Below are 26,638 nucleotides of genomic sequence, written 5' to 3' on the forward strand. Positions count from 1 at the left end.
ACAGAATCCGAAGCAGGCTCCGGGCTCTGAGCTGTCAGTACAGAGCCCGACACGGGGCTCGAACTCACAGACTGTGAGCTCGTGACCTGAGCCGAAGTTGGAGGCTCAACTGACTCAGCCACCCAGGAGCCCCACAACTGGCAAAGGTTGAAGTACCAATGTGCTACTGTAGGTGCTGCTCATTTTTTGGTTGGACTCAACCAGGAAATATTTTTTTCAATTTGTGTAATGACTGTCTAGTTATCCTCTACAACATAAAACCATGAATAAAATCAGTTGATAGTATGACTATTTAGCTTACTTTTCCATTACTAAATAGTGCTGAGTTTATATCATAATAAAAAAAATAACAGTCTTTTGTTATTTCTTTTAGCCAAAAACTTACAAACGAAGGTGTAGTTAGGGATGAGGCTGTTTTCAGGCTTGTAAACTTGCCTCAGAGAAATATCCCCCCCTTTGTTAACAATAAAATGTCCTGACATCTCTGCTAAGGCAATGATTGATTCCTGGAGTTAGATAGTGTCCTAGAGTCTCAAAACAGCTCTAAGAGGGGCACCTGGGTGGCTCAGTCGGTTGAGTGTCTGACCGGCTCAGATCATGTTCTCACGGTTTGTGAGTTCGAGCCCCACATCAGGCTCGCTGTTGTCAGCACAGAGCCCGCTTGAGATCCTCTGTACCCTCCTCCCTGCTTGCATGCTCCCAAAACTAAAACATTAAAAAAAAAAAAAAAAAATGGCTCTAAGACTCTGCCTGATTCACTATCTTCCAGCTGGTATTTAAGAGGAAACATGCACAAACTGTTAGTTGGCTAATGCCAGGGGAAAATGAACTCAACCTAAACAGCTCTAAGTATTCTCAGATGAAGAGAACATTTCTGAGTTTGGACTTTTTTTTTTTTCCTGGTAACGTAAATTTATAATGGCAGAACTACTGATTGTACTTGCATTAGGCAGAGTTAGGTCTCCTTAATAAGCATGTTCACTAATCAGTCTGATGAAGGAAAATAACTCGGGAGCACTGGAAACTACAAACAGTCCAATACACATTTAATATATTTGGCTTTTGTAGGATAAGAGATTCTTTAGAAACCAGCCAGCTAAAAGGGCTATTTACCATGACATTTCTAATATTTTTCCACTTCTGTAGTGTGATGGATGCCATTAAAACACAAGGGCTGAAAAACAGTCCTCAACTGTCCAGTACCAGATACGGGACAAATGTCACCCACCCAGCTATGGCGTGATGCTCCCTGGTACAGAAGGTCTTCTCCATTCTTCTCTCCAGAAAGCACACTGGAAAGCAAGTGAGGGGTGTTATTGTAAGAATAACCTTGAATCCAGTCCATCATTGTCCAAGAGTCGTACAGTCGGACACTCAACTGTACGATTTTCATGACATCTCACACCTGATCATGACACACACCTTTGTGTTGACACCATCTCTGAGGATCCCTCAATCACTTATTGCCTTGCCCTCAGTCTGGGCCAAGGTTCTCATCTGCACTCAGTTTTAGATAACTTATTTAACTTATTAACATAACTAATACAGGGAGCGCCTCGGTGGCTCAGTTGGTTAAGCATCCGACTTTGGCTCAGGTCATGATCTCACAGTTCATGAGTTTGAGCCCTGCGTTGGGCTCTGTGCTGACAGTGTGGAGCCTGCTCAGAATTCTTTGTCTCTCTCTGCCCCTCACCTGCTTGTGCTTTCTCTCTCTCAAAATAAATAAATAAACTTAAAAAAAAAACCACCCATAACTAGAAAGGAGTTTTAAAAAATATTTATTATATTTTGTTCTAGAAATGGTAGAAAATAAAAACTGGTGCAATTATGTCACACATCCTTGGCAAGGCATAGTCAGCCTTTCACACCAGAGAAAAGTTTTACACAATGCCAGAAACGGAAATACCCAAGCCGAAGGTGACAAAGGGTGAGGCTGCTGATCGGAGGAGCCCTTTTGTAAAGGTTTAAAGTTTTCTTCTCTGCTGTCATTTACTTGTGGACAAATACCAGTCCAGTGGAAAGCATTCTGAACATAAAAGGCACCTAGAGTAAAAATCACACCTTGACTAATAAAAATAGCGACACATGTTTACACTGAGAAAAAAGGTCCTATCACGCAACTGTCCTACAAGGCAACGATAATATAAATGCAAAAGCTACTGCAACTAAAAGATCTATCCACACTTACCTAAACCTGGCATGGGAGTTAGATGATGACAGCCACTTTTGCATCTATAACCTGGACATGTTTTATCATCATTTAAATAAGCATGAGTACTGTACTTATAGGCGGGGTGGGGGCAGTCTATTTATCCATAGCAAGATTTGCTTTGCTGCATTTTCTCCTAAAATGCATTGCTGCATACTCCATTCATGGCTACATGAAAAATTCATGTCGTCCTTTAAGAATGAAGCAAAACTTAAAATTGCAAGTTTAAACCGAAAGTCCTTTTAAATTATCATAAAGCCAAATAAAGCTGATGTTTTACTATGATTTAAGCACCTGAAATATATTCTGATCAATTTATATTCTCTGAGCTAGAATTAGGATCCTCAGGATTTGTATTATGTGTACAAATATTGCAAATTAAGCTAATAAAAACTTGAAAAAATACAAATAATCTTTAGCTACAAAGATCTAAAATACACCTATGGTCTGTACTAAGACAAAAATGAACAAGAAGCCAGCAAACACCCGTCTGCATGTTCTCGTCTGGGGGAAAAGGACTCAGCGGAGCCAGGTGGTGTTCAGCTGGGTCTGGTTCTTGATGCTGGTATCCATTTTTAGCACTTCGCGAATGGCCATGGTAGCGTAGGTAGAAGGAGGAAGAGAAAAATCCATCTTCAGAGCTCTGTATTTGCCTTCTGCCAGGCAAGAAAGAAGAGAACGGTCAGAAAAGGAAGGCAGCTGCAGAGAGACTGGGGCGAGTCATATAATCGCTACAGAGAGGAAAGAACTGGGCTCTTCTGCAGGCACTACCTCCCGTGGGGCCTCAGAGAATAAAATGTAGAAGTGAGATCAGAAGTATATGATCCAGCCGAATCCCGACAGTAATTCTACTTGGAACCTTCAAGAAGGGCACAGGGTGGAAACAGACGAGGGAATGGCAGCCAGAAGTTGACAATGACAATGCAGATTTCATGTTTTAGACTCTGTTCCTGGATATTCCCTCACCTTTGTTCACTCAGTGGGGGAGGAAATATTCAACCACCTAATACCATAATGTTCATTCATTTTCAGTGAAATCTATTGTTCTAATCACCTGACATCAAGCTATAACCACGAAACCAAGATGACAAAACACAAAATAGCAATCACTGGGCAGGTGGAAGGTGGCGGTTTAATTTATGTTTTCGTCTGAGAAAACGTTTCAAAGTTGACACAGGGCTGACGGCTGAGTAAACTTACCAGAAGCAAACACCGGTGGTGGTTTCCCTTCTAGGTTGTCCACATCTGTGTTGAAGAGTGGAATTTTGGGATCATCATATGCAACGACTTCCCTTCAAAACACACAAATAAAGTGTGAATGCAAACTTCTATGAAAGGAACTAAACCTGCTCATCACCATTTTCTTAGAAAGGAAAAAACACACAGGCCTGTGTAAGGAATTCTAAGGGGAAGTTGTTCAATAACAGAACAGGGCCAAATTTTACATGTAAGTATTGCTTTTGTATGATCATACAACAAGATGAGAAATGATGCCAGACTACGTTAAAAAAAATATAAAATGCTTCCTTAGGATGGAAATTCTTTTTCTACGTAGGTGGAAACTTCACTTGGTGAAGATGTGAATTAGTGATGGCATTTGTATCTTCTCCACGGTGGTCATCACTTCTAACAGCACCGTGTTACTCACCAGAAACAGCTCTCTGGGGTGGGGAAGACGAAATCCAACCTGGCCAACCTCATCCCACAACCCAGAGATGGAGACAGGGAAGAGAGAGAATCTCCCGGCAATGCACAACTAATTCAGGATTTAGTTTTTAAAATTATCAAACAGAATTGAGTTTTAGAAAATTATCAAATAAATATACTGAAATATTTTAAATGAGTTAATACATGTATGTTTTTTTCTTCAGAACATATTAAAACAAACAGATCAGTGTTTGAAACTCACAGCTAATTCGGAATAAAGGTAGCTTGCTCAGGGATAGCTTTATAAGCAATTCTTAGTTTTTTCAAAGTAGGGAAAAAGTTTAAATGTTTCTTCCTTTTTTTTTTTTTTAAAGCCTGACGCGGGCTCAAACTCACGAACCATGAGATCATGACCTGAGCTGAAGTCAGACACTTAACTGACTGAGCCACCCAGGTGCCCCTTCTTCCTTTTTATTAACGTTTATTTTTATTTTTGAGAGAGAGAGAGAGAGATCTCACAAGCGTGTGCATGTGTGCAAGCAGGGGAGGGGCAGAGAGAGAGGGAGACATAGAATCTGAAACAGGCTCTAGGCTCTGAGCCTGACGCCGGGTTTAAACCCACGGAACGCGTGATCATGACCTGAGCCAAGGTCAAACACTTAGCCCACTGAGCCACCCAGGCGCCCCACTCTGCATAGATCTTCAATAATTTAGCGAGGTCTATAAAATGTAAACTTAACCACTTACACTCGTTTGTTTCCTGATGATCGAAAAATGCAAGTAGAAGTAATAATGATAATAGTAACAAGTAATGCTTCTATGCCAGGTTGTCAACACTGGACAATAAACATGTTATGCAAAAGCTTTAAATCTCACATTCTAATTCAGTTCTACTTCCTTCCAGACTATCACTCACCAACTGACATTCTGAGGACGAATAATGATCTTTCGGTAGGCTCCTGATAAGGAATAATCTCGAATTTTGTGTCTCATGTTGTCAATATCCAGATTGTCTGCTGTGAGCATTTCCCTGTAGGCTTCGCTAACTGTAAGATACAAAAAGTTAGCTGGAATGCAGCATGTGAGCAAGCCACCTTCTGCCAGACCACAAATAAATTCATAGCATCCTAACAAAATTAGTCCCTCTCATTTATAATCCAGCCTGTTCTCTAGAATCAAAATTTAGGGATTAACTACTAGGACTAGATGTCTCCAGCTTAGATTTGAGCAACTTGTAAGTTATCTCTCATAAGCAGCCACAGTATCTGGGGTGTCAGGTTCTCAAGCTAACTATAAAAGGCCATTTCAAGAGAAGTTATTAACCTATAATTTATACATGCTCAGAGTTGGAAGAGAGCATGTACAGAGGCCTCCAATTCCTGAAGAAGGCAGTTATAAATAAATGTATAAAAATAAGAGACCTGGGAAAACAATCTGGCTCACCCTCGCCCCTGATGTGGAATCTTTTTTATAACACCTGAGAGAGACAGTCACCTGGCCTTTGCTTGCAGGTTGCCATTTACGGTAACGTCTTTGTGAGGCTCCCCAATTGTTAGAAAGTTCCTTATTCCAAGCTGAAATCTGTCTTTTTATAACTTCTGTTCACTGCTTTGCAACACAGCAGGTTAACTGCCCTTTTTCACATGTTCACACAAGTGCTGGACCTTTAAGCCGTATCTTCTTTAGGCCACACACACGTTCTTTCAACTGTCCCTCTTCTGACATTGCTGTATTCTCCACAAAACCCTTCATCTGCCTCAGGGTAGCAGAATGATGTTCAATAAGAACTCCAGATACTTTTTATATAGACTACTATCAAGCCGGACCTTTACAGAAGTAAGAATTTATATTTAACTCTATTAAATGCCTTCTGTAGTTCTTTTAAAAAATTTACTTTTTATACAATTAGTATTAACAGTTTTGGGTAACATAACTTGCAAACATGATAAGCAGATTTTTAAAAAATGTTTATTTATATTTGAGACAGAGAGAGAGAGTGCACGAGCAGGGAAGGGGCAGAGAGAGAGGGAGACACAGAACCTGAAGCAGCCTATAGGCTCTGAGCTGTCAGCACAGAGCCCGACACGGGGCTCGAACCCATGAACCGTGAGATCATGATCTGAGTTGAAGTTGGATACTTAACCTACCGAGCCACCCAGGCGCCCTGCAGATTTCTTGTTCAAGTTATTCATAAAAAATATTGGGTAGACCAGGGTCAAGGAAAGACTCCCTCACAACGTATCTATAAGACAAGAGGGATCCCTAAATTGAGCACTGCTGGATGCCACGCGCGCATATGTAACCGATCCACATGCCCATCCAGTCTACAAGCCCCTGTCTTTGCCACAAGGATTCCAGGAACAGACTTTGTCAAAAGCTGTATTGAATTTATGGCTTAAATGGCATTACCCTGTGCCATAGGGTAGGCAGACTGTTCCCCTCCCCCTCCCCCCCTCCTATTCATTCCCCCCTCCTTTTCTCTGCTTTCTCTCAGTGAAGTCAACCTCACATAAGAATTAGAAGTGCAGCAATCTGATTATATTAATATGTAAGTGGCAGATGACTAACTTTTGTCAGTATTTGCAGTATCAAAGAAGGGTGTTAATTCCTAAGCATTCTGTAACTTGTATGGTTACAAGGAATATAGCATTGATAAGCAAAATAATCATTCTGACCCCTCGAGAGAAAAGATGTCTTTTTTTTGTTTTTTTAAGTTTTTACTCATTTGAAAGAGACAAAGGCAGTGTGAGTAGGGAGGGGCAGAGAGAGAGAGAGGTGGGGGGGGGAGGAGAGAATCACAAGCAGGCTGCGTGCTGCCAGCACACAGAGTCTGACACGGAGCTCTAACTCCCAAAACCTCAAGATAATAACCTGAGCAGAAGTCAGCCCCTTAGCTGAAGGAGCCACCCAGGAGCCCCTCCACCATTTTCTTTTTTTTTTTTTTTTTTTAATTTTTTTCTTAACGTTTATTTATTTTTGAGACAGAGAGAGACTAAGCATGAACGGGGGAGGGTCAGAGAGAGGGAGACACAGAATCTGAAACAGGCTCCAGGCTCTGAGCTGTCAGCACAGAGCCCGACGCGGGGCTCGAACTCACGTACCGAGAGATCATGACCTGAGCCGAAGGTGGCCGCTCAACCGACTGAGCCACCCAGGCGCCCCACACCACCATTTTGTTTCTTAATTTAAATTACCCAGGGGCGCCTGACTTAGTGGAACATACAACTCTTGAACTTGGGGTAGTTAAGTTCGAACCCTATGTTGGGTGTAGAGATTACCTAAAAATAAAAATTTTTTAAAAATTATCCATTTGAGGGGTGCATGGGTGGCTCAGTCGGTTAAGCGTCCAACTTCAGCTCAGGTCACGATCTCGCAGTCCGTGAGTTCGAGCCCCACGTGGGGCTCTGAGCTGACAGCTCAGAGCCTGGAGCCTGCTTCGGATTCTGTGTCTCCCTCTGTCTCCCTCTGTCTCCAAAATAAACATTAAAAAAAAAAAAAAAATTAAAAAAAATTATCCACTTGAATACCTTTCAGGGAGACTTTATATATGTAAACATTGTTTATAAATGTTTGAAATCTAAACATTTTCAAGTCTGACAGAAATGAAAGTTCTAAAATTATATTTAAAGTACTGATTGTTTCCCCTCTCTCTATTCTTGGTGCCTGGTAAGTGGTTTAAACATGTCAGGCTTTGTTTTATCTACTTTCCCCTGACAGGGAACTTACTTTTATGCTTTGGGTAGATAACATCAAAACCAGGCAAAGGCATTACCACATCATGGATGGAGTAATTATTAACATCTTCTTCATCAACATAGGTGGCTGTAGCTGCAAATTGACACACAGATAAATTGAGAAAAACTACGAAAATAGGTGATATTTTCATGAGCTTGATCTTCAAAAATTATATGCAAGCTGACACAGGATGAGTGGCCTACAAAATTTAAGGAAATTAAGTTAGGTACCTTTCTGTCTTTTCTGCTCTACCCAAGAAATAAAATCATGGATTCATAACAAGTGGAAAGTCAAAAAAACAAAAAACAAAAAAACAAACATTTATTTCTCAGCTGCACCCTTATATTTTTAGAATGCTTTAAAAAAACAAGCTGCTTTCTCCTTTTTAAACAACCCTACAAAATACTATCTAGAAAGCTATCGCCATTGGATGCATTTTAATAAAAGAATAATTTTAAATCAGTCTGCGTTTAGAGGATGAAATGCGATGGCATATGGGACATTAAAACACACTGGATGTAATCAACATTGGAGGAGATTAAAAACTATTAATCCAGGATAATCAAAATTTCTCAACAGGACCCTTAGTGGATTTATTGGGTATACATGTAGATGAACAGGCTATGTCTTCAGACAGGAGAAGGGCAGCTGGGTGTGCCAGAAGAACATTGACTTTGGAAACAGGCCAACTTTGATTCTGAATCTCTGCCTTTTCTTTTTTTAACCAGATGTGGAATCTTGTGAATCTTGTCTGAAGAACACAGGGAACACATCACAGAATACTGCGAGCTTTAAACCAGAAGAGGTAGGCAAAGGGCTTAACACAGGCCTGACACAAGGTGGGGGCTCAGCATCAGAGGGGATCAGCTGTGTGTTTTATGAACACTGCCGGCACAGAGTACGCACTAAGTGTCTGTTACGTCACGGCCCGCGTGTGAAGTGAGCTCTGGTCAAGCGCTGACTTACAGAAACTCTTTAAAACTGGCGGAAAACAGCTGAGGCGCCAAGGCAAGTCCAGAAGTGTAGAGGAGTATTTGCTGGACCCAGATTAAAGTTTAGAAAAAGACTTAAAGACAACATCTCATTCAAATCTTCTTCTAGCCAAGAAAATGAAGGCCCAGAGACCCAGAAGAGAGTCAGGCGCTTACTCAAATCGTATGCACATTTTGACTAGAGATACAGATGCAAAGTGTTCCGTCTGAGCTTACAATGCCTTTCCATTTAACCTTACTAGACACCCCCCACCCTCCCCAAGCAGTGGCCAGGCTGGATTTTAAGCACTAGTGTCAAATGGCTGAACCCTAGTTTGGTGGAGTCAGGAGGATATCTGCCTTTTTACCTCCTTTGAGAACGAGGTCCCCCGGGACGGGTCTCAGTCCGTACTCCTCTATCCTCTTGCTTACCATGTTATTCCACACATAGCTTTGGTAGCTATGAATATACATTAAGCGATTATTTCTTGGTATCTGGAGGGAAGGATAAAAAACAGGCAAGGAAAAAAATACATATTCTGAATATTAAAAGTACTGTACTTTCCCAGGCCTCCCACTTGCTCAGTGGTGACCCTAGAACAAGAAGCTCGTAGCTCAAATCTCATCTCTCTAAAGGCTTATAGCAACAGCGACTGATGCACGGCAACCAATTTTAGAGACAGAACTCCTCCGACTACGGGGTGCTCATGGTCAGCTTCCATGGCGGCAGCTCCCACATGTTCATGCAAATAAAGCAAGTCCTGTGGAGCTCACACCCTAAACCAAAGACACCGCCCTCAAACTCTAGAAATTCACGCATTGGTTAGTTACACAGCAAACAGTGCTTCCTTCCTGCTAATGGCCGTGGAGGGAGAAAATCTGAATGACGGAACTGACAACTGACTTCATGCAGTAAAAATTCTTTCTTGTTTACCAGGGGAAGAGTAAATGAGACGTTAAGTTTAAGAGTTAACCTTTAGTCCACTAGGGATCACAGCCATCTGAACACTGGCAGAGGCCACACTTGCCAAGATGGTACCCACTCCTGAACAACCACGAAGAAACCAAACTAAAATGTAATCACTGGGCGCTTCCCGTGCAACCTCTTACTGAGGCAGGTTACAGTCCCGATGCTGGACAATGATCAAGAAGTGCACTCTAAGATGGATTCTGAATTTCTCAAGTAGCAAGATACTGGATTTAAATTAAATTTCCTTGTAGGCAGTATTTACCACTTTCATGCTTTTCTCAGCCCTCCATGTGAATAACTGTTGCCAACGCCACCCACACCCACCACCCTCCCTCGTCACCATTCAGGGTACACACAAGGATCACTCAGGTAACACACGTCTCCGAGATCACCAAAGGATCCTTATTTACCTTCCGCTCTTCTAAAATTTAGTAAAATATTTAAAGGTAAAATTTAAAAAGCATTAAGCCACCTCAAGTCCATTTGCCTGACTTCACAAATAGCACTCACTATGCCAAATGCAGAGACTATATTCTTCATTCCATATTTTGAAAGTCCTCGCAGCAGCTGCCCTTCCACACACCTTTTGACAGGTAGTTTTCTGAGGGCAGCAGCTGGGTCTTTGGTCTTCGCCCACTCTTCCCTGCACTTAACCAAGTAGCCCTTTTCAGCTGGGGGGAAAAAAAAGTTGTGTTAAAACAATTTATGAAATGGACGGATTTCCGTAACTTTAACGCGCTTCCTAGAGAACACAAAATTAGAAAATGCTTTTTGTAACACAGGTACTCTGAACAGATTCTGCTCATTGAGAATACCTGTCAGGAGGTGAGAAGGTGGGACGGGGAGAATGTACAGAACGAAACAGCTTCGTTGATATTAGCCCCCCCACCACCTCCAGTATTGAAAGTCCATTACTGTCCCCTTATCACGGCTGATTTAACAGAAGACAAAACCCAGGGAGCCTTTTCTCCTTTCTCTTTTTCTACTGTGTTGGCAAATTTGATAGGAACTCTCCTTAAAAGTAGGCAACTTTATCTCTTTAATTTGGAAATGAATAATTACCCAAAGGGACTAAATATTTTGATAATTTGTAAAGTAGTATTTAAATCATTTTTTAGATGATATGAATTTAGACGTACTTTCTGGAAAGTAACTAACAAACTAAAATCTTCAACACTTTTTGCCCAGTTTTTAATTTCTACTACACTATGCTTTAACAAATTAACCACAAGTGAGATGTGTTTGGATTCCTGCATGTTCAGGGATTTAGTAGTGTATGGGGCAAAGGAAATATATTTGTTTATGAATTAATATATTAGATGAACTAAAGAGCTAAATAAACACAGGATACAAATTATAAATCTCAAATATATACATAAAATTTGTGAAAAAATAAACTATCCTTTTAATTTTACTGTAAAAACAATTAAAAAAAATTTTTTTAACGTTTATTTATTTTTGAGACAGAGAGAGACAGAGCATGAATGGGGGAGGGACAGAGAGAGAGGGAGACACAGAATCTGAAGCAGGCTCCAGGCTCTGAGCTGTCACCACAGAGCCTGATGCGGGGCTGGAACTCACAGAGTGGGAGATCATGACCTGAGCTCAGGTCAGACGCCCAACCGACTGAGCCACCCAGGCGCCCCAAAAACAATTTTTAAAATTTCTGAAATACCTACCTAATATACACAGATATTTTTTATTCAAAGCAATTCCACAAATACCTAACAAGATATTCTATTTTTTTTCATTAACATGAATTTTATTCTTACCTCCAGAACGGGGTTTCAATATTAAATCCATGACTTCAGTCCAGGAATTCTGTAATATAGCTCTAAAATTAAACAGCATTTATTTTACTTTAATTTTTTTTTACTTAATTTTACATTATTTTAATTTTGCATTAAGATAAATTTTATATGCTGAAATTTGTGGAGTAAAATATTGTGTTAATTCTATATATTTTATTAAACTTAAAAATAAGCTGAAAAACTAATGATACAGGTTTCAAATGTAAATGAGAAAAGAACTCGAGAGAAGAAAATTAAGAATGTTTACTTATTAACATTTAACATCACATCAACTTTTATTTTTATTTATTTATTTAAATGTTTATTTATTTTGAGGGAGCGAGAGAGAGGGAGGGTGGGTGCAGAGAGAGGGTGGGGAGAGAATCCCAAGCAGTCTCCACTGTCATCACACAGCCTGATGCGGGGCTCGATCCCATGAACCACAAGATCATGATTTGAGCCAAAACCAAGAGTTGGTCGCTTAACCAGTTGAGCCACCCAGATGCCCCTTATGTCACAGGTTTTAAAAGCTATAATAGTAAATACTACCAAGTCATTAAGCTGTTAAACATGGTATCTGTACAAATCTGTACTAAAACTTATTTGAAGCCTCTCAAGAAATTTCTCCCCTGTGTTAAATACCTTCTTGCCTAGACAAAGAGTAACACTTTATCCTTCCCTATTATTCTGGCCCAAATGGAAACATCTTTACTTTTGTTGATTATAAGTTATACATGCTTCTTAAAAATTAAACAGTACATAAGAAAGGTTACCTGTAATCTAATTTAACACTTTATTATTTTTTAATGTTCATTTATTTTTAGAGATAGAGTGTGAGTGGGGGAGGGGAAGAGAGAGAGGGAGATACAGGATCAGAAGCAGGCTCCAGGCTCCTAGCTGTCAGCACAGAGCCTGACACGGGGCTTGAACTCACAGACCGCGAGATCATGATCTGAGCCGAAGTCGGACACTTAACTGACTGAGCCACTCAGGTGCCCCTAAATTAACACTTTAGAATGTATTTTTCATGACTTTTTAAAAAAAGATTTTTAAGTAATCTCTATATCCAACATGAGGACTGAACTCACAACCCTGAAATTTAAGAGTCATGTGCTACACGGACTGAGCCAGCCAGACACCCCCATGACTTTTCTTGATACATCTATAAGTGTACACAATTTTTTCTTTAACTTTTATTGTACTATCTTTTGCCTTGCAAAAATTCTATTTTGCCTATCATATCTGCAATTTTTTTCTGTTAAGATATTTGGTCTTGGGAGTTATGCTTAGAGAGGCCTTCCTGACCATAAGAATATAGAAATATCTATTAATTTTAGTTTTAGTTAACTAGGGTTTTAATTTTTCATATTTAAGTTAACCTATACAGGATACTTTTGTATATTAAAGTGTATAAAATGCTGTTTGGTATCCAATGATGTGCTCATATGGATTATTTATCCACTAATGTGATTAATTACATAACAGATTTTCTACTACTGGCCATCCTTGCATTCCTGGAACAAGCCATGCTCTATCAGTCTTTAAAGATTCTCCTGGGTGACACATGTAGCTGGCTAGGCTATCTGCAACACCTCCCAAGAGAAGAGAGTTCTAACTCAGGACTAGGCATTGGTCTGCCAGGTATCATAGAAGGAGCTGTCTTTATTCAAAAACCTTTGTTATCTGGCTGGCCACTTGATTTTGTAAATACTTTTATTGTAAAACAGCTGCGCTCAGCCATTTACACACTGTGTATGACTGGTTCACACTGTTTTAACAGTGGAGGTGAGTCGTTCTATGAACACTCCATGGCCCACAAAGCCTAAAACATTTACTATGTGGCCCTTGGCAGAACAAGTCTGCCAACAAGTGGTACAATATATGGCAAAGTTTAAGATGCCACCATATACATGCAAGTTCCATATACACTGCCATATTAAATATTCGCAGATTTGGTTACAATAGGCCATTCTATCTGGCCCACTACACATTAAGATGTTTTCTACTTTTCCTATGTTCTCTTTCTTTACCTTCCTTTTTTAAAAAATTTTTAAATCTTTATTTATTATTTTTGAGAGAGAGAAACAGCACGAGCAGGGGAAGAACGGAGAGAGAGGGAAACACAGAATCCGAAGCAAGCTCCAGGGGCTCAAACCTATGAACCGTGAGATCATGACCTGAGCCAAAGTTGGACACTTAACCGACTGAGCTACCCAGCCGCCCTATTATTTACCTTCCTTTTTTAAAAAATTGTATAAAATACATATAACATCGAACTCGTCATTTTAGCCACTTTGAAGTGTACAGTTCTATGGCACGAAGTACGTTCATATTGCCGTGAACAGGACTACCTGCCTCCAGAACTTTTACATCTTCCTCAACTGAAACTCTGCACACATTAAACATTAATTCCCATCTCTTCCTCCTCCCAGCTCCTGGCAACCAGCACTCCACCTTGCGTATACGTCTAACCATTCTAGGTCCTCATGTAAGAGGAATTAGTTATTTGTCCTTTTGTGACTGGCTAATTTAGCATAAAGGTCTTATAATCTTGTAGCATGTGTCACAAATTCCTTCCTGTCAAGGCTGAATGATATTCCATTGTATCTATGTACCATGTTTTGTTTATGCATTCACTTGTTAATGGAAAGTTGGTTGCTTCCTTCTTCTGGCTATTGTGAACAGTACTCAAAAACATAGGCATATAAATATGTTGAGTGTTTGCTTTCACTTCTTTTGGGTATATACTCATAAATGGAATTTATGGACCATACGCTAATTCTACATTTAATTTCTGAAGAGACACCGTATCATTTTCCATACAGACTGTACCACTTATATTCCTACCAGCAGCGCACAAGGGTTCCCATTTCCCCACATGTTCAACACTTGTTTTACTGTCTTTTTTTTTTAACTAATGGCATTTCTAATGGGTATATAGTATCTCATTGTGATTTTGATTTGCATTTCCTTAATGATTGATAATACTGAGCATCTTTTCATTATTAGCTTATTAGTCATTAATGTATCTTCTTGGAAGAGGGGCGCCTGGGTGGCTTGGTTGGGTGTCTCGCTTCAGCTCAGGTCATGATCTCACGGTCTGTGAGTTCAAGTCCCCCGTCAGTCTCTCTGCTGACAGCTCAGAGTCTGGAGCCTGCTTCGGATTTTCTGTCTCCCTCTCTATCTGCCTCTCCCCTGCTCACATTGTCTCTCTCAAAAATAAACGTTACAAAAATTTAAAAAAATATATCTTCTTAGAAGAAAGGTCAAGTTCTTTGCCCATTTTAAATCAGGTTATTTTGTTGTTGTGTTGTAGGAACTCTATATATTTTGGATATTAACCCCTCTTCAGATATATAATTTGCAAACATTTTCTCCTCTTCTGTGGGGTTGCTTTTGCATTCTGTTGATAGTGTCCTTTGGACACAAAAACTTTTTATTTTCTTAAATTTAAGTTTTATTTAAGTTCTAGTTAACATACTGTGAAATACTGGTTTAAGGAGAATTCAGTGATTCATCACTTCCATACAACACCCAGTGCTCATCACAAGTGCTCTCCTTAGAACCCATCACCCATCTATCTCATCTCCCACGGAGCTCCCTCGATCAACCCTGTTTGTTCTCTATCATTAAGAGTTTCTTGTGGTTTATTTGCCTCTCTTCCCTTCCCCCCACCCCTTCCATACATTCATCCATTTTGTTTCTTAAATTTCACATATGTGTGAAATCATAGAGTATTTGTCTTTCTCTGACTTATTTTGCTTAGCATGATATGTGCTAGCTTCATCCACATCATTGCAAATGGTGAGATTTCATTCTTTGTGAAGGCTGAATAATATTCCATTGTACATATATATACACCACATCTTCTTTATCCATTCATCAGTCAATGGACATTTGGGCTCTCTCCATAGTTTGGCTATTGTTGATAATGCTGCTATGAACACTGGGGTGCAGGTACCCCTTTGAATTTTATTTTTGTATTCCTTGGGGAAATACCTAATAGTGCAATTGCTGGATCATAGGGTAGTTCTTTTTTTTTTTTTTTTTTAATTTTTTTAAACGTTTATTTTTGAGACAGAGAGAGACACAGCATGAACGGGGGAGGGGCAGAGAGAGAGGGAGACACAGAATCGGAAGCAAGCTCCAGGCTCTGAGCCGTCAGCCCAGAGCCCGACGCGGGGCTCGAACTCACGGATCGCAAGATCGTGACCTGAGCTGAAGTCGGACGCTTAACCGACTGAGCCACCCAGGCGCCCCAGGGTAGTTCTATTTTTAGTTTTGAGGAACCTCTATACTGTTCTCCAGAGTGGCTGCACCAGTTTTCATTCCCACCAACAATGCAAGAGGGTTCCTGTTTTTCTTCACACCCTTGCCAATATCTGTTGCTTCTTGTGTAATTCTAGCCATTCTGGTAGGTGTGAGGTGGTATCCCATCATGTTTTTGATTTGTATTTCTGTCTGTATTTTGATTTGTATTTTGATGATGAGTGATGTTGAGCATCTTTTCATGTGTCTGTTAGCCATCTGGATATTATACACAAATATCTTAAATTTTATGGAGTCCAACCTATTTTTTTCTTTTGGTGTTATAACCAAGAAATTGGCAACCAAAGGTCATGAGGTTTTCCCCTGTTTTCTTCTAATTTTATAGTTGTAGCTCTTATGTTTAGGTCTTTGATCTATATTAATTCTGGTAAATGGTGTACGATAAGCGTCCAACTTCATTTTTTAATGTTTATACCCAATTTCCCCAACACAACTTATTGAAAAGACAGTCCTTTACCATTGAATGGTCTTGTCATCCTTGTTATTTGACCATATATGCAAAGATTTATTACACCTTTAAAGAAAAATGTTTTACTTAGGTGTAATTCATGTATCCATATAACTCATCCATTTAAGTACACAATATAATGGCTTATGGTATACTCACAGAATTGTGCAACGTTACACAATCAATTCTGGAACATTTTTATCACCCAAAAAGAAATCCTGCACCCATGAGCAGTCACTATTACTCCTCCCCCAGACCTAGGCACCACTAATCAACCTCCTTTCTCTATGGATTTGTGTAATCTGGATAACTCATATAAATGCATCCTACAGTATTTTGCCTTTTGTGACTAGCTTCTTTCACTTAGCATGTTTTCAAGGTTTATCCATGTCGTAGCAAGTATCAGTACTCCATTCTCTTATTGTCCCTTTGTTTTAAGGGGGGTGGGGGAGGGATAGAGGAGGAGAGAGAGAATCTTAAGCAGGCTCCATAGCCAGCCTGGAGCCCAGCTCAGGGCTCGATCTCACAAATCATGAGATCATGACCTGAGCCAAAATCAAGAGTCAGAGGCTTGGGGCACCTGGGTGGCTCAGTCAGCTGAACTTCTGACTCTTGGTTTTGGCTCAGGTCATGGTCTCACAGTTGGTGGATTTGAGTCCCATGTGGTGGTCACAGTATAGAGCCTGCTTGGCATTCTCTCTCCCTTTGCAAATAAATAAAACTTAAAAAAAAAAAAAAAAAAAAAAGAGCTGGAGGCTTAACCAACTGAGCCACCCAGGTGCTCATCGTTTATTTTTATTGTTGAATAATATTCCATTGTATGGATACATCACATTTTGTTTATCCATTTATCAGTTGATGGACATCTGGGTCGCTTCCCTTTTTTTGGCTGCTATAAACATTGGTGTAAACTTTTGTATGACGCACATTTTCAAATTCTTGAGTATATACCTAGAAGTGCAATAGCTGAGTTATATGGTACTTGGTGTAGAGGACTAGCCAGGCTGTTATCCAAAATAGGTGTACTATTGGGGCGCCTGGGTGGCGCAGTCGGTTAAGCGTCCGGCTTCAGCCAGGTCACGATCTCACGGTCCGTGAGTTCGAGCCCCGCGTCAGGCTCTGGGCTGATGGCTCAGAGCCTGGAGCCTGTTTCCGATTCTGTGTCTCCCTCTCTCTGTCCCTCCCCCGTTCATGCTCTGTCTCTCTCTGTCCCAAAAATAAATAAACGTTGAAAAAAAAAAAAAAAAAAAAAAAAAAAACAAAATAGGTGTACTATTTTACATTTTTACCAGCAGGGCATGCAGGTTCCAATTTCTTCACATCCTCACCAACACTTTTTATTGTAAGTCTTTTTGACTTTAGCCATCATAGTGGATGTGAAGTGATAGCTCATTGGGGTTTTAAATTGCTTTTCCCTAATGATTAGTGATTCCCTAATGATGTTGAACATCTTTCCGTGTGCTTTCTGGCCATTAATCTATGTTCTTTGGAGAAATGTCTACTCAGATCACCTGTTTTTATTTTAGTTATTTTTTTTTTGGAGACAGAGTGTGCACGTGTATGTGAGTGGGGGAGGGGCAAAAGCAGAGAGAGAGAGAGAGAGAGAGAGAGAGAGAGAGAGAGAGAGAGAGAGAGAATCTTAAGCAGGCTCCATGTGGGCTTGTCACAGACCCTGGGATCATGACCTGAGCCGAAATCAAGAGTCAGACACTCAAAAGACTGAGCCACCGAGGTGCCTCTCACTTGCCCATTTTTAGACTGTCATTTGTCCTTGTGTCTTCGCTTTGTAAGAGTACTTTAAAAATCCTGGATGGAAGTCACCCTTCCAAAACTCGAAACTAAGGGTTTTGTTTTTTGTTTTTGTTTTCCTATGATGGTAACAGTGGGCTTCTTTGAAGCTAGGAAATATTCTTATGTTGTGGAAGCTGTTGATTTGGGATTCTAAATGCACTGTACACTCATACTGTATACTTAAGGCATGCAATGCAATTTTTGCTCCTTTATATTTTTGATAAATCTGACCTCATTTTCATTAATCATTTTACACTACCTTTGGAGTACAAAATTTGCAGGGTCCCACCGCTGTTCTTCTGCCAAATTCATTACAAATTCAAAAGTTGATACAGTTTTTCCTTAAATATTCTGTCCCATAATACAATTAACATCTTCACTATCTTTATCAATGTCCTTTGGCCATTTAGCAAGATTGAAAACATCATCATTTATTATCTAATAATAATGATTACCAGTTACTTTAGTTTTCTTCTTGGCAAAAATTCTTTCTGTGCTTAGGATGCTTTAGTTTTAAAATATTACTTTCTGGGGATGCTTGGATGGCTCAGTTGTTTGAGCTTTTGACTTCTGATTTTGACTCAGGTCATGATCCCAGGGTCATGGGATGGAGCCCTCCATCAGACTCCACGGTGAGCATGGAGCCTGCTCAAGATTCTCTCTCTCTCTCTCTCTCTCTCTCTCTCTCTCTCTCTCAAATAAAATATTATTTCTGCTTATTGAGCACTTACTGTATTTAAGGCATAGAAATAGATGCTGCATAGACACCATGTCATTTCCATTTCACCACCCTGTGGGGTTAGTATTATGACCTCCATTTTACAGATGAGTAGTCTGAGGCTCAAAACCCAAGTCTGACTTTACTGCCTGAGCTTTTAACTTTTACAACACTGCCTAAAGAGGTAGAGGAATACTACATCACAGATTTTTATCATGTTGTGTTTTTAAAAACACATGAACAGATGCAACTTCGTGTAGTCGGCTGCTGCAACCATGCACTGGAAGTCCAGAAAAGTCCTCTGTTCCTAGGACTACGGAGGAAAACTGGTGAGCTCCAGCAAACCCCAAGCCTAAATTTCACCTTTGCTACAACAGGGGTTTGAAACCCAAGGAAGAATGCAAACTATGTAAGCTCTCAGGTTACCACCAACTCATAACCTCTACAATCCTAACTCCCAGGAGAATGATTACTTTATGTAACACAGTCTACAGGACAGCAGGGCAGCATATACAGGTTTAGGTTTATGAAACCAAGTATTTAGTTATTTTTCAGGTTAATTTACTTACTTATTAAGTAACCTCTACACCCAACATGGAGCTCGAATAACGCCGAGAGTCTAAGTGTTTATTGATGGGATCCCCACCCTACCTTACCCTAGAGGGATTCCCTATTTACTGCCTAAAAGAGAATCAGATTTTTTTTAAATTTTTAAATATTTATTTTTGAGATAAGGAGTATAACCAGGGGAGGGGCAGAGAGAGAAGGGGACAGAGGATCTGGAGCGGGCTCTGCGCTGACAGCAGTGAGCCTGATGTGGGCTCGACCTCACAAACAGTGAGATCATGACCTATGCTCAAATGACTGAGCCACCCAGGCGCCCCAAGAGAATCAGATTTCTTAAAATAAATTTTACCACGTAATTTATATCCTATGTCACTGTCTTTAAAGGTGGGAGAGTGGAGATGTAAGTTTAATAAACTGGGAAGTGCTTGTTAACAGAGATCACAAACTACACCATCTCTGTCAGGCTACTCTGGGTTGCAGTCACCCAACTGCTTATTGTACTGAGCCAAGATTTACCTATAAAAAAAAACTAAAAACAGAATCCCTGATGGGAGAAAAACTTACTTTTTGGGTTATACCCTTCTGAACACTGATGTATTTTTATTTTTTCCATGTACATGTATTATCTTAAAACACAAAAAAATTAGAAGGATATTATGGATCAGTTGATGAGATACACTGGTTCATTTGGCCCAGACATGAATAGTTATAAATGACAGCAACAGGGCACCTGGGTGGCTCAGTTGGTTAAGTGTGACTTCAGCTCAGGTCATCATCTCATGGTTTATAAGTTTGAGTCCTGTGTCGGGCTCTGTGCTGACAGTTCAGAGCCTGGAGCCTGCTTCGGATCCTATGTTTCCCTCTCTCTCTGCCCCTACCCTACTCACGGTCTCTCTCTCAAAAATAAATAAACATTAAAATAAATTTAAAAATCACAGCAACAAAAAATCTTTCTTCTTTTTTTATGAGAGCTCTTTCAGACAAAAGTTAAGGAATGAAATACAAACCTTCCAACTTGATATGTGGGGACAGCGGTAGTTCCAAATCTTTGCATTCCATAGTAGTTAATAAATCCAATCTCCTTGAGAGAGTTCATGGCTTGCTGAACTTGTTCATCAGTTCCTGTTATATTTCTGTTAAGGGCCCAAATTTCCCAGAAAAAAATTTAGTGAAACACATTCATGGATACATATCATAAATGACATGGCTTAGCTTCCATGCCTTTCCCCTTTTTTTAAAAAAGGTTTTAGGGCTGCCCTGGGTGGCTCAGTCGGTTAAGCATCTGACTTCAGCTCAGGTCATGATCTCCCGGTTCACAGGTTCAAGCCTGGCATCAGGCTCTATGCTGACAGAACCTAGAGCCTGCTTCAGATTTTATGTCCCTCTCTCTCTCTGCCCCTCCCCCATTCAAACTGTCACTCAAAAATAAAGAAACATTAAAAATTTTTTTTTAAGTTTTATTTAAGTAATCTCTACACCCCACGTGGAGCTCGAACTCATGACTCCGATATCAAGAGTCACATGCTCTTCCTACTGAGCCAGCCAGGTGCTCCTCCCTGCCTTTCCCTTATCCCCGGTAGCCTTCTCTCTACCTCCTGAGGACTCTTTTCTTTTTTTAAATTGTAAATGGAAGCTCTGTACCCACTAAACAATAGCTCTCCTTTCCCCCTCCTACGCCAGGCCCCAAGTAACCTCTACTCTATTTCTTGTGTCTGTGAGTGCGCCCATCCAGGTACCGCATGTAGGTGGAAGCACAGCCTCTTGATCTTTAAACCCTGTGTTGGAAGCAGACAGCTTCTCTCCAAAGGAAGGGCTGAGTTCTGAGAGGTGAGGGGGCGTTGGTACAAATACTCCAGCAGTACTTGCTCTCCCGGCCCTATGGGGCTCTGCTCTGCCTTCCTTTCCTGCCACACCTGTTAGTGCCAGCTCACCTGGGTTGATCACGGGTGCAAACAGACGTGAGGTGCTCCAGCAAGACCCTCTAGTCTGCATTCCTACCTGCAGTTCTTTACCTGAGGACAACAGTGAAGTGGTTCCCTTGAAGCTCTCCCAATTTCAGAGGGTTTTTCTGATAGCTGAAATTCCCTAGCTTAAAGTTCATCAAGCACTTGTTCAAGTGGGCAAGTCTTTGAGCAGTTATTCTAAAAAATATAAAATAAAAAAAGGAGCACAAAGAGATCATGAAATACTGCCTCACTGAAAAATAGTCCAGGACGCTTGTTACCTGTTTCTACTTGAAAGCAGACTGCAGCACGCTATGAAGAGTGAAAAAGGCACCCCAGCAGCTAGGGTGAGCGTTACTTTCCATTTTCCTCTGGACTGTTCCTCCAGCAAAATGATACTGGTTTATTCTTATTGGACAGATGTAACCTGGGCCATATTTATACTCATAAAGCCTCAAGTTACTTATAATGAGTAATGGGACAATCATATAGGCGCAATCTGCTACTTTTTGTGACGGGGGAAGGGTGCGGCAAGGGGATAAGAGCAGAGAGCAATCCCATACAACTGCAGAGACTGTTATTAAACATTTTCTTTTTTTTTTCTTTTAAATTTTTTTAACGTTTTTTATTTATTTTTGAGACAGAGAGACAGAGCATGAACGGGGGAGGAGCAGAGAGAGAGGGAGACACAGAATCGGAAACAGGCTCCAGGCTCCGAGCCATCAGCCCAGAGCCCGACGCGGGGCTCGAACTCACGGACCGCGAGATCATGACCTGAGCTGAAGTCGGCCGCTTAACCGACTGAGCCACCCAGGCGCCCCTGTTATTAAACATTTTAAAGAGTCAGTCCCATTTTCAGAAAAATATTGTAATCTTGCTACAGGAAACTTGGAAAAGTACAAAGAAAGGCAATTTATAGTTTCATTACCTGAAAACAATGTTAATATCTAACTTTGTAATTCCTCCCATTCTTTTTTTTTTCATTCTTTTCTTTTTCTTTTTTTTAAAGTTTATTTTGAGAGAGAGAGGGAGAGAGAAGGGGAGGGGCAGAGAGAGAGAGAGAGAGAGAGAATCTGAAGCATGCTTTTTCACTGTAAGCGCTGAGCCTGATGTGGGGCGCAAACCCACAAACCATGAGATCATGACCTGAGCTGAAATCAAGAGTCAGACACTTAACCAACTGAACCACCCAGGTACCCCTCCAGTCTTTTCTTCTTAAACACATGATAGATATAGACAGACAGATAGATAGACAGATAGAGATGGAATCTTACCACGAATGTGTACCTTGCTATAATTTAAAAGGTATTAGAAAGTGTTCATAAAAATCCCTAAGTAGTAATACATGTAGAAAAACAAATACAGGACTGAAAAACTTTTGTCCTTTCTCCAGCCCTTAACAACTCTCCCCACCAGTAGCCAATGTTAATAGCTTCTCATGTTTCCTTCCAGAAACACTTTCTGTATATAGAAGCATGTAAGTACCTACTGTCTCCTCTCTTTTAAGTATTTTTTGGGAAGCTTTTAACATAAATGTCATATATATGGAAAAATACACAACTCATAAGTGTTCTGCTTGATGAATTTTCACAAAGTAAACACGACCATGTAACTAATACCCAGATCCTCCCTTTTAGAAAACAAATTTCATTACATTATAAATTGTTCAGCATCTTGCTTTTTTCACTTAAAAATGAATATCTGATGGGGTGCCTGGATGGCTCACTCGGTTAATCGTCTGACTTTGGCTCAGGTCATGATCTCGTAGCTTGTGGGTCTGAGCCCTGTGTTGGAATCTGCACTGATAGCCTGCTTGGAATGCTCTCTCCTTTTCTCTGCCCCTCCCCTCCCTGCACTTTCTCTCTCAAAATAAACTTCAAAAAAAACAATGAAAATCCGAGGTTTACTTTATTCACGCAGTACTTCTGAAGCTGCCTCGTTCTTTGGCCAGCAGCACAAGGATGGCTGCTGTCCTACATGGATATTCAATCCTTTACGTGACCAGTCTCCTTTGAAGGGCATTTAAATTGCTACCTATCTTTTGCTATCACACACAATTCTATAGCAAATAACCTTACACATACTTCTTTGTGCATCTATATAGGTACATGACTGGAATAAATCCCTAGATGTGGATTTAAAATTTTAATCCCTATTGCCCTCCAAAAATGTTTTATCGGGGCGCCTGGGTGGCTCAGTCGGTTAAGCGTCCGACTTCAGCTCAGGTCATGATCTCATGGTCCGTGAGTTCGAGCCCTGTGTCGGGCTCTGTGCTGACTGCTCAGAGCCTGGAGCCTGTTTCGGATTCTGTGTCTCCCTCTCTCTCTGACCCTCCCCCATTCATGCTCTGTCTCTCTCTGTCTCAAAAATAAACGGTAAAAAAAAAAAATTTTTTTAATTAAAAAAAAAAAATGTTTTATCAATTTATGTTCCCACTATTAATATGTAAGTGCTTGCTGCCTCATCCCTGTGTCTCCTCCCATAGCATATTATAAACCTTTTTGAGCTCTGCCAGTCTGTTAAGAATGGTATTTTATCTTGGTTTTTAACTACATACTTCCTACTGCAAGGGACATTTAAACATTTCTACATATGTTGACTGCGAACTTCCTGTTTGTTCTGTTACCTATTTTTTTAACCTATTTCTTTTTTTTTAATTTATTTTTATTTTTATTTTTTTTTAATTTTTTTTTTTCAACGTTTTTTATTTATTTTTGGGACAGAGAGAGAGACAGAGCATGAACGGGGGAGGGGCAGAGAGAGAGGGAGACACAGAATCGGAAACAGGCTCCAGGCTCCGAGCCATCAGCCCAGAGCCCGACGCGGGGCTCGAACTCACGGACCGCGAGATCGTGACCTGGCTGAAGTCGGACGCTCAACCGACTGCGCCACCCAGGCGCCCCTTTTTTTAACCTATTTCTAAGATGTGTTTACTTATTTAGAGAGAGCGAGAGCTCAAGCGTGTACATGAACAAGGGGTGGGCAGAGAGGAAAGATACAGAATCTCAAGCAGGGTCTGCGCTGTTAGCGCAGAGCCTGATGCCGGGCTTGATCTCATGAACCACGAGACCGTGACCTGAGCCGAAATCAAGAGCTAGGATGCTCAACCAAGTAAGTCATCCAGGTGCTGCTGCCACCCGCCCCCCCCCCACCTCTGCCTTTTTTAAACCTATTTTTGATATTATTTTTCTTGCTGTTTTTATATAGTAAAGTAATCTCTTTACCACACGTTTTGCAAATAGTAACTCCCATTTTGTGAATTTAGAGTAGTTTATACTTCAGAAAATTTCCTGATTGTTAAATTATAAAAATTCAAATGACAGAAAAGTGGCAACAATGTAATGAACCTTATACTTTGCAGGGAGATTGACCAAATGTTAACTTTTCCCAAGATTTACTTTACATCTCTTTCTAGATCTATAAACACCCACAAAGTAAATGCTTGACTGACCCATGTGAGTTAGTTGCAGACATCACACCTTACTCCTAGAGAGCTGTGTGTTTGTCTCCTAGAACAGGCAGTTGCCTGCCTAACCAAGCGGGTCACGCTCAGGAAGCCTAACATGAAATTCCACACTACCAACAAGCAATCCATATCCAAACTCACTCAATTACCCAGTAACACAATTTCGATTTTTTTTAAGCTCCTAAAATTCAAGATCTAACCGAGGACCACATACTCCCATTGGGACATCCAGTTATTCGCCATTAAGGTATCTGGATCTGCCCAGCCTTTTGCATTACGTTGGTATCGGGCTTTTAGCAGAATCCAGGCCAACTGTTTTACACCACGCCTTTACATTTGGATTTGTCTGATTGACGCCTCGTGATTAGACTTAGGTACACATATTACGTAGGTGATACTGTGGTTTTGGTGTATCACAGCAAAAGGCAATAATGTTCAGTCTGTCCATCACTGATGGTATAAACTTAATCACTGGGTTATGATGGTATTTGCTAGGTTTTTCTACTGTAATGGGACCTTTCTCTCCTTTCCCCTACCATCCATCCATCCATTCATCCATCCATCCATCGGCTTAAAAATGTTTATTAGTTTTGAGAGAAAGAAAGAGAACATCAGCAGGAGAGAGGCAGAGAGAGGGGGACAGAGGATTAAAGCGGGCTCGACAGTGACAGCAGAGAGCCTGATGTGGGGATCAAACTCAGGAACTGTGAGATCCTGACCTGAACTGAGATGCTTAACCAACTGAACCACCCCAGGCGCCCCTTCCTTTCTTTGTAATTAGTAAACTGAAGGGTGGTATTTTAAAAACTGGGCAAGTACCCTGTTCTCCCACAGTCTTGCATCAGCTTGTTCAGGTATCTGAGAATTCATATTGCCTGAAGCAAATACTACTGGATTGATGTGTTCTTCTGTACTACCACTCCTGCTTTAGCTGGCATTCTTCCGTAAATAAGGACTATATAGTAAAACTGTAGTTATGTTCATGAATATTTTTTAGTAGGTCTGGGATTTAAGTCATCCTTAGAAAGAGTATTCCTAGTTGGAGATTATTAAAGTACGTTAAGTAGAGTACGTTTACAGTTGTTTTCCTAGTAAGAAGGGCACTTCTGTTTTGTTTTGGCTTAGAGTAGTGATTACTTTTTATCATGGCTCATTTAGATCAGAGTCGGCCTCCATGGTTTCACTAACCCACTTATTTTCACTACTGGGTTTTTGCAAGTTTCCACTGGTTGTGGAGAAAAACAGAACTCTGGGCACTGTTGTTCCAGGGGCTGAGGGGGAGCTTCCGTTTCTCGCTCCCCAGCCCACCTCTGATGCAAAAAGTGGATGGTTTAGGAAGGAGCAGGATAGGTGATGCTCACTCAGGTTTTCCTGTTCTCGCCACCTGCTTTACACCATGCAGCTCGTCGTGCTAAGCAACAAGGAGGTCAAGGGAAGAAAAGGGCAAGTGTTTTTCACACACAGACTGGCAACCAGGTCAGCTGCAGCTCAGTGGCTTGGACTCCACATTTTAAAATAACAGCATCACATGTGCCTTTTTGATTTATGTCCTTTTAAAAAGGTACATTGTGGGGGCACCTGTGTGGCTCAGTCAGCTAAGTGTCCAACTTTGGTTCAGTTAATGATCTCACAATTCACGGGTTCGGGCTCCGCATTGGGCTCTGTGCTGACAGCTCAGAGTCTGGAGCCTGCTTCGGATTCTGGGTCTCCTTCTTTCTCTGCCCCTCCCCTGCTTGCACTGTCTCTCTCCCTCTCAAAAATAAACAAACATCAAAAAACTTTTTTTTAAATAATAAAAATAAATTTTTTAAATGTTTATTTTTGAGAGAAAGAGAAAGAACGGGAGCAGGGGAGGTGCAGAGAGAGAGGGAGATACAGAATCTAGAGCAGGCTCCAGGCTCTGACCTCTCAGCACACAGCCTGATGTAGGGCTCAAACTCAAGAACTGTGAGATCATGACCTGAATTGAAGTCAGACACTCAACCAACTGAGCCACCAAGGTGCCCCAGGGATCTGACTCATGATCCTGGCTCAGGTCATGACCTTACCATTTG

General features: G+C 40.8%; 1 protein-coding gene across 5 annotated transcripts in view; it reads right to left on the bottom strand.

Annotated features, from left to right (window-relative positions):
• Positions 1-1,762: 1,762 nt before the first annotated feature.
• PUS7 (pseudouridine synthase 7) overlaps positions 1,763-26,638 on the bottom strand; it is a 57,954-nt gene continuing 33,078 nt past the window's right edge. For 3 of the 5 annotated variants that reach the window (XM_058728753.1, XM_058728752.1, XM_058728755.1), the window contains 9 exons: positions 21,188-21,316; positions 20,183-20,308; positions 11,305-11,366; positions 10,043-10,203; positions 8,931-9,057; positions 7,583-7,684; positions 4,773-4,902; positions 3,410-3,501; positions 1,763-2,865 (listed from right to left, as the gene is read on the bottom strand). In XM_058728753.1, the coding sequence (XP_058584736.1) occupies positions 2,729-2,865; positions 3,410-3,501; positions 4,773-4,902; positions 7,583-7,684; positions 8,931-9,057; positions 10,043-10,203; positions 11,305-11,366; positions 20,183-20,308; positions 21,188-21,316 (1,066 nt within the window). In that variant the 3' untranslated portion in view covers positions 1,763-2,728. The remainder of the gene's footprint in view (positions 2,866-3,409; positions 3,502-4,772; positions 4,903-7,582; positions 7,685-8,930; positions 9,058-10,042; positions 10,204-11,304; positions 11,367-20,182; positions 20,309-21,187; positions 21,317-26,638) is intronic. The other 2 variants (XM_058728754.1, XM_058728756.1) reach the window with 2 other exon arrangements.

Source organism: Neofelis nebulosa, chromosome 4 (assembly GCF_028018385.1).
Source record: "Neofelis nebulosa isolate mNeoNeb1 chromosome 4, mNeoNeb1.pri, whole genome shotgun sequence".
NCBI classification, from domain to species: domain Eukaryota; kingdom Metazoa; phylum Chordata; class Mammalia; order Carnivora; family Felidae; genus Neofelis; species Neofelis nebulosa.